General features: G+C 34.1%; 1 protein-coding gene across 1 annotated transcript; it reads left to right on the forward strand.

The window, feature by feature from the left end:
• Positions 1 to 1206: 1206 nt before the first annotated feature.
• On the forward strand, positions 1207 to 2823 carry LOC25486594 (probable E3 ubiquitin-protein ligase RNF217). Its single transcript, XM_013608189.2, has 2 exons — positions 1207 to 1995; positions 2662 to 2823. Exons 1-2 carry the CDS (start codon positions 1207 to 1209, stop codon positions 2821 to 2823), a joined length of 951 nt encoding a protein of 316 aa, XP_013463643.2.
• Positions 2824 to 6504: the final 3681 nt, after the last annotated feature.

Consider the following 6504-nt stretch of genomic DNA (forward strand, 5'->3'; position numbering starts at 1 on the left):
TGAAGTTGATCCTTCATAGGACTACATCCAAATCAGGCAAAAGATTACTGGTGGATGATCAAAGGTACTCAACGACTCTTTAAGACGTGCTTAAGATCTCAACGTCTCTCTACACACCTCTATATAAGAAAGTGAAGACTTGAAGATCAGTAGAGACATTACTACAAGTTAAAAGCGCCCAAACTCTGCCAAATTTGTTTCTCAAAAGCACTTTGAATTTCTGCATTGATTTGATATATCTTAGAAATTCTTAAGTCTAGAGTCTTTTATTGCATTGTATTGTGAACACCACTGATTGTATATCAAGTGTTCAAAGTCAAACAATTTTCTGTGTAATTCTGTTTGAATAGAAGTCTCTTGCTTTAGTGCTTGAGCATAGGAAATCTCTTGCCTGCGTGCTTGAGCATTTGGGAAGTCTCATACTCGGTAGTATTGAGCAGTTATAATCTGTGTGATTATTTCTTAGTGAAAATCTCCTTGGAAGTGCAAGGGGGACTGGACTACTTCCGGTTTGTGGAAGGAACCAGGATAATTGCTTGTGTCTCTCTTTTTTTTCTCTACTCTGTTTTTATTCCGCTGCGTATCCGATTCTGAACATCACATCAGAAGCACTCTCAAACAGCTTCTGAAGTGATATCAGAAGAAGAATTTTCTGAGAAAAAGAAAACACAATTCAACCCTCACTTCTTGTGTTTTTCTCACCTTCAAATTTCATGGAAAATTCTATGGTGAAGTCATTAGAATGACTTTTCTGGTGAAGTTAACATTATAGCATCAAAAGTGTTGTGAGTAACACCTTACTATTTATACAGTGACATCAAAAGTTCAGTCCTATAGTATCATCAATTCATCAGATTAACAAGAATACACTTAATCGAATTTTACCCTACCTTGTTTTAAGTGTAACACCCCACAAAGTGTAACACTATCACATGATATCAGCAACTATGTTTGCATGTTAAAGATGTCAGCGATAAAATAGTACATGTTATAAGTCTAAGATGTTGCAAGCATTACTAGATGAATTACTATTGATCATTAATCAGTAATAATCAATCATTAAGATTAAAATTAACTTTTTTCAAAAAAAATCAGTTAGAAGCTCCCTAATTTCATTAGGGTTTCTCTAACCCTTTTTCCAAAAAACAGTTCCGCTAACTTATGTAGACAGTGAGAGTGAGGTTGACCAAAACAGCGAGAATTCCAATGGGTCGTGAAACTCCGAGAAAAAGAGATGGAAGAAGCGGCGATTCCCATTCCCATTCGACGCCAGAGGTAATCGACCTTGAAACTTTTCGCTTCTCCGGCAAGCGACCCATCTCATCCGTCATCAACCTTTCCGATGAAGAAGACGAAGACGTTAAGATCATCAGTTTCATTCCGAAAACTATCCCTTCCACAAAACGTAAAAGAAACAACATTGAAAAAGGAGAGTCTTCAAACTCAAATAACACCCCTTTCGTTTGTGAAATCTGTACTGACACTAAAACAATGAAGGATGCTTTCTACATCAGCGGTTGTTCTCACGTATATTGCTCTGATTGCGTGGCCATGTACATTGGTTCCAAGCTTGAAGAAAACATCGTCAAAATTCAGTGTCCTTTTCCAGGGTGCAAAGGTTCCTTGGAGGCGGATTTTTGCCGTTCTATTCTTCCGGCCAAGGTTTTTGAACGGTGGGGTAAGGCGCTTTGTGAGGCTTTGTTCGATGTTTCGAATAAATTCTATTGTCCATTTCCAGACTGTTCAGCACTTTTGATCGATGATGGAACGGAAGCTGTTAGAAATTCAGAATGCCCTAATTGTAATAGGATGTTTTGTGCACAATGTAAAGTTCCATGGCATGAAGGATTCAAATGCAACAAGGTCGAGAAGCTGAATGCCGATGAGACGAAGAAAGAGGATGTCATGTTGATGCGCCTAGCTAAAAAGAAGAAATGGATGAGATGTCCCAAATGCAGAATTTATGTTGCTAGATCTATGGGCTGCGACCACATGGTCTGCAGGTTGCATTTCTATATAATCTCTCTCTCTTTGTGATTTCTTCAATATATATATATATATATAACATTACAGAAATATATAAACTTTGTATAATAAAATAGAGAAAAAGAATTATAATGTAGGTTTTGAAATTGTAAGTAAACAAACTAGTTTTCAAAATCTACTAAATGGTAAATGGGAAAATATAGATAGACACCCTTTTTCCATACCACTCTTGTATACACCTTATGTGAGAGGGTATTTTGGTAATGTGTAACAAAGAATATGTAATTATTTTGGACCCACATTACCACATGTTGCATTTATGTGTGGGGGTTTAAGGGGTGTATGTCACCTATGTATGTCTATGTATAAGCACTCATGGTAAATTTGTTCCCAAGTTGAATAGACTGTTACTTAATTTACTCACTTTGTCATGAAAAGTGGCATTGGTTGAACTATTTTTAATGGAAGAGAAGAGTTCAATTTGATCCATTAGTGAAGACATTTTTTTTTGTTTCCTCTTTAACCACCTTATTACTATCATATTGACTGAAGTTTAAAGAGGGACTAAAATGAATGACAATTTTCAAATTCAGATATCATCAAATACATAAAAACTTGTAGTTGTTTGAAACTTGAAATTAGGTTATTATAAGGGTGCACTTTTACTTTTTGTAGGGTAATTTTCACCTTAAACAAGACACAGCTCAGAGGACTGGGCCCATCCCAAACTCCCAACAACACATATCAATTGCATCTCTGCCTTACACAACATCCCCTAATGGTTCCAGCAAAAGAGAGGTTCCCCCTTCACCTCATAAAGCGAATAGCATTGCATAGGATATCTATGTTGAGTTGACGTCAATCAAAATCATTCATTTGTCTTTCATCATTTATTTTTATAGATATATCATAAATAGTGGAAGACAAATGAATGGTTTTGATTGGTAGAAACTCAGCATGAGAAACTCTACCCACTTTTTGGTGCCGGGTATTATTGTTGCCACCTTTCCACTCACCCAAATCACAAAATTTTCTGTAAAAAAAATGTATATACGATGGTGGTCGTGCGTTCACCTTCGTGGTTGTACCACCCTCTACTCCTCTGACAGGGTCTTTTAGTCAACGGCATCGCGTCTCCACGACCATGGTGCATGGGTAGTTGGATCGATGTCGTGGGTTCGGTAAAACTGTGCGATTTTGTGGTTATGCCTCGAGGTGTGTAGTCATGGTTCAGTTTGATACTCGTGGACTTTATCCGTGTTGTGAGTTTTGACGAGGTTTCAGCCTCTAGTGGTCATGTGGTTGTTTCGTCTTTTGAGTTGCACGACTATATGTTGCTAGTTAGTTTCCATCATGTCAACGTTTTTTGTTTTTTGTTTGAGGGAAGGTGTTAGATAATAAGTTATTAGAGTAATGACAACTGTACAACTATTTTATGACAACTTTTGTGACAACCTCTAGAGTTTTATAAGAGAAAAAGTTGTCACAAAATGATTATTCAAATATCATTTCTCAAGTTATTAAGCTTATGCTACCGGGCCATTTATATTTCTAAGTTTTTTTTTCATTTTTAGTTTAGTTCATTTAAGTTTTATTATATATTGTATTATAACTTTTATTTTGATTATTAATGTTATGTCATTCTAATCTTATGAAACTCTAACAGTCTTCTTTGATACTCTCATTAAAACCCTATATTGTTGACAATCACTACCTTTTACTATAACTTTTCTAGATTGTATCTTCCTACTTGAATCTTTCTAAGCCCTATATATAACTTTTCCTAGGTTGTATCTTCCTACATTAATCTTTCTAATGCAAACCTTGGCTTTGGTTTGTCTATGTTATTTTCCTTCTAATGCAAACCTTGGCTTTGGAGTGATAAAGAGGTTGTGTGTTTAACACCCCGCTAACAAAATAACAACTAATTAACAACAAAGGTTTGTTACTAACTCAACTTGTTTTCTTGAATTGCAGGTGTGGTTGTGGTTTTTGTTACAGATGTGGAGGTGTCTGCTCTTCCTACGACGACAGTTGCAATTGTTATAAGATTTCCAGAGTTTTCACTAATTTACTCTCCTATTTATTTAACTAGTTGGTAATGTCACCAAATTGAATTCAAGACTTTATGAATGGGATAATGCTTAACTAGTTTTAGACCTATTTGTTGAGCAGTTGCATTTGTATGGTGATTGCTTTCTACCCCTCAGACTGTTCAACATCTGATATCAAACGAAATAAATTGATCGAGAGTTACGATCTGATTCAGAAAACGACAATTCAATCGTAACTCTTGATAGATTTCGTGCGATCAGATCGTAACTCCCGATTCATTTTAGATACGGTGGCTTATTGATTTATTTCTTTTTGCTAATAGGTTTATTAATTTTATTTGCAAATTTGTTTAGCTTATTTTATCCATTTCAACGGGCCACGATGGTCTTCATTATTGGTCTTCATCAAAAATTCATTATCGTTTTCTTTACTGCTCTAATGTGTGTAAATTATAAACAATGTTTTTTATGAAATTTTGATTTTCATTAAAATTATATGTATAGATATGTTTGTGACTTTTAAACCGTATCAAACTATGTTTATCTTTTACCAACAATATAACATTCTTAAAAGGAAAATTTATTTACGGGTATAACTAGAATAATGTTAAATCCAGCCCAAAAAAAAACCATGTATTTCCTTTATATATTGTTATAGATAATTGTATTTTTTTTCTATTCATTTATTATTATTCCAGCTAAATAGTTTAGTGTTTGGAATCCAATTTTTTTTTTAACTCGGTATTCGGTCCAATTCCTTTTTAGTCTAGTATTTGGAATTCACGCCTTTTCTTTTTTAAAAACTCGATATTTGATCCAAGAAGAGACTAATCCGGAGAGGTTCAATCCCACCGTCCACTTACGGAGCTCTATTTAAAGTCAGAGCAAAGCTCCAGAAATCAAGCTTTATTTTGTGTGTTTTCTCTATTGTGCTTAGTTTTATGATCGGTCAGAGTCATAGGCTCTAAAATCTGATCGCATTAGCAATATTCTTGGATATTAATGAACCTCATATTGTAGCATCCAGCAAAAGTTTTTGGTGTTGTAGTCCGTTCCTAAAAATGTGAATCTGGGTTATATCATCAAAAGAACCTAGTGAGCCTTCTATTTCATAAAACTTGGGAAATGATTGCAATGTAAAAGTTGACGCAATTTTTCGAAAACAACACCCTTTGATAAAGCTAAAATGTAGTATCAAATTATTTTTAGGTTATCGATCAAGAGACTTCTTAATTCGAACCGTTCATCTATTTTCAACTATTTTAAGATTAGGGTTTGTAAAAGTTTGTTTTTTAAAGTAAGAGTACGTGCAAAGTTATGAAAATATCAGTTTTAAAGCGTGAAAACTGTGTTGGGATTCAGTTTTGTTAGTTAATCATCTAATATATTTCCGCAATCGATTATATAATCATTATGCTTCAGTTATACCTTCACATATCACTCTCCATATATCTCGATGTCTCAAAGATAACAGGAGATCTATTTTATCCCACTACTGATGTCGATAACTGATAAAATAGCATTATGTGTTTATAGTGTGTGTGATTGTAAACCTAACTTGATGTCTCGCAACTAGCATCTACCAATGCTCATATTCCATGTCCCTTGGACAAAAAGTACTACCTCTGTCCCTAATTATAGGGTCCTTTTAAAAAAATAACGGGAATTAAGATAGTGGATATTTGTATTAAATATGTTTGTAATTACTATTGTTTTTACAATTTTATCCTTTAAGAGAGAGAGTTGGTTTATATTTTCAACATGTTATTTATTGTTAATTGAAGAAAAAGATGTATAATAAATAGGGACGTGTATGTAAAGAAATAATTAATGTAGTTGAAAATAGCAAATGAGTCTTATAAAAAGGGACAAAAAAATTTCAAAGTTAATTGGTTTGTGAAAAACCCTCGTGTAACTTCTGGACCCTAGTAACACTGGTCGTTGAGAATTCCATGGTAACAAGTAAAAATAAACTAGAGTAAGGGAACCGGCAGAGCAAACAAAAAAGTAAAATACTAGATTTTAGACGAGATTCGTATTATTACATACACAAGTTACACAAAGCACTTTCAAGTATAATTTTCACCTATAGTTTAAATTAAATTGATTGTTCAAAATTGAACCACTAGTATTACTAAAGGGTATTTTTGTAATTTCCAATATATAAATTTTTTATTTTTTTTAAGATGGGGTGGCGGTGGCTCTCCCTTGCCAACCTCAGTTCCGCCACTGACCTGACTCAACAAGGTGACAACAAAGACAACACCTTAAACCAGATGGATAAACAATAATCTTAAGCTTGAAGATATTTAATCGAGTCATTAAATTCTATCGACGTAGTTTTTGAAAGAACATTGTGGCATCATTTGAGTTATATAGCCGATCCCATTTAGTGGGATAAGGCTTAGTTATTGGTGTTAAAAATTTGGTGTAAAGTCGTATTAAATGACTTTCATGGGTAACA

The sequence above is a fragment of the Medicago truncatula genome, chromosome 2 (genome assembly GCF_003473485.1).
Source record: "Medicago truncatula cultivar Jemalong A17 chromosome 2, MtrunA17r5.0-ANR, whole genome shotgun sequence".
NCBI classification, from domain to species: Eukaryota; Viridiplantae; Streptophyta; class Magnoliopsida; order Fabales; family Fabaceae; genus Medicago; species Medicago truncatula.

Excerpts from the sequence above, each read along its gene's own strand:
- LOC25486594 (XM_013608189.2), top strand. The coding sequence starts at position 1,207 with ATGGGTCGTGAAACTCCGAGAAAAAGAGATGGAAGAAGCGGCGATTCC. Across the intron at positions 1,996-2,661 it reads CTATGGGCTGCGACCACATG|GGTAATTTTCACCTTAAACA; the intron begins GTCTGCAGGTTG and ends TACTTTTTGTAG.